This window comes from Musca autumnalis, unplaced genomic scaffold (genome assembly GCF_047663935.1).
Source record: "Musca autumnalis isolate F117 unplaced genomic scaffold, ASM4766393v1 scaffold_7, whole genome shotgun sequence".
NCBI lineage: Eukaryota > Metazoa > Arthropoda > Insecta > Diptera > Muscidae > Musca > Musca autumnalis.
In genome coordinates this window covers 1,704,751-1,706,228 of record NW_027412310.1, presented here as the reverse complement: position 1 = coordinate 1,706,228, position 1,478 = coordinate 1,704,751, and the positions used below count along the sequence as shown (strand labels likewise).

The 1,478-nt window shown below is 40.5% G+C and overlaps 1 protein-coding gene across 1 annotated transcript; it reads left to right on the top strand.

The window, feature by feature from the left end:
• The first annotated feature begins 934 nt into the window (after window positions 1–934).
• On the top strand, window positions 935–1,264 carry LOC141388192 (activity-regulated cytoskeleton associated protein 2-like). The gene has a single exon (XM_073958217.1). It carries the CDS (start codon window positions 935–937, stop codon window positions 1,262–1,264), a length of 330 nt encoding a protein of 109 aa, XP_073814318.1.
• Window positions 1,265–1,478: the final 214 nt, after the last annotated feature.

The window sequence follows — 1,478 nt, the reverse complement described above, 5'->3', positions numbered from 1 at the left end:
ATATGATTTTTCGAATGTATCTTTAATGTCTCTACATTTACAGAGTATTGATTGCCAGTCCATTCAGAAATATAACTATGTAGCAGAACATTAGTTTTAAGTATACATTGTATTTGAATCCATTTATTGTAACGCATATTTTAACGTAACGTAACTACTGTCATATGTTTTCTTGTTGCCATACTTAAATGACTAACTGCATAATAACAATTTCAACGAACCAGCTGTGGAACAATTCTTCGTTGTGTTAAGCTTTTATAACGTTCGTCCAGTTTTGTGTTTGGAAGCTCTCTTTTGAGAGTATAAAATGAGCAACATCAGCGATAATTGTTCATTCTTGGTTTGCAGGTTCGTACTGAAGGTTGTCTGGCTAGCACGCATCGTAGCAGCAATGGATATTGGGTCTGCTGTACGGGCTCGTATTGTTGTTGTTATGGTGTGTGCTGCTTTTGATTGTTTTAATAATAAATAGTGGTGTGTGTTAATTGGTGACGCTCGTTGCCCACACCATTTCTTTTGCAAAGCCTTCTGCTGTGCTGTTGTTGTTATTGTAGTTAGTAAAAATAATGGTGTGTGTGTGTTAATTGGTGACGAACATTGCGGTTGCCCACACCATTTCTTTTTCAAAGCCTTTAGTGGACAATCCGTGGCCCTATTAGTCTGGAAATAGCCAGAACAACTGTCTTGATTGCTGTTACCCAACTGAGTGGCCCGAATAACGACCTGGTGTATTTTTGGCAGTATTTGGAAGTTCTTGGAATTGATATACCGACTTTTGTGGACAATGCGTGGCCATATTAGTCTGGAAATAGCCAGAACAACTGTCTTGATTGCTGATATTTTTTGTTTGTTTTCTTGTTTTGGCGAAAACGTGGCTGAAGGTTTTAAGGACGAATTACTGCGTCGAAGTCAACGTATTGCTGCAAAAACAAATATGGTGTCTCTTTCGACGGAACAATTTAAGGAATTGCTAGGTGCTGTTAACAAGCAAAGCGAGAAATGTGGCTCTTTCAGTGGCTGCCGTTCGAGGTACAATGGAGAGCTGAATCCGGTAAAAGTGGAGGAATTCATCTCTGAAATTTCAACGTACAAAACGGTTGAATCAATTTCTGATGCAAATGCGGTAAATGGCATGTCGATGTTGCTGGAAGGTGATGATGCGGAATGGTGGCGTGGAGTCAAATCGAAGGCCACGACTTTTGCCGATGTTGTGAAGATGATCCGTGACGCTTTCTCACCCCCTAAGCCAGTTTTGCGCTTTTAAGCTGAAATAAATGAAACAAAACAACAGAGGACTGAGCCTACAGACACTTTTATTCGTAAGAAGAGAACCCTTTTCGCCCAGTTGGAAAGAATACCGAACGAGGCTGATCAAATTGATATGGTGTTTGGCATGTTGCACGCTCAGATCAGAGAGAGAGTTGCTTGCTGATGCAAGAGAAGCTGAACAAGTAATAGGTGAACGCGAGGTGAATACT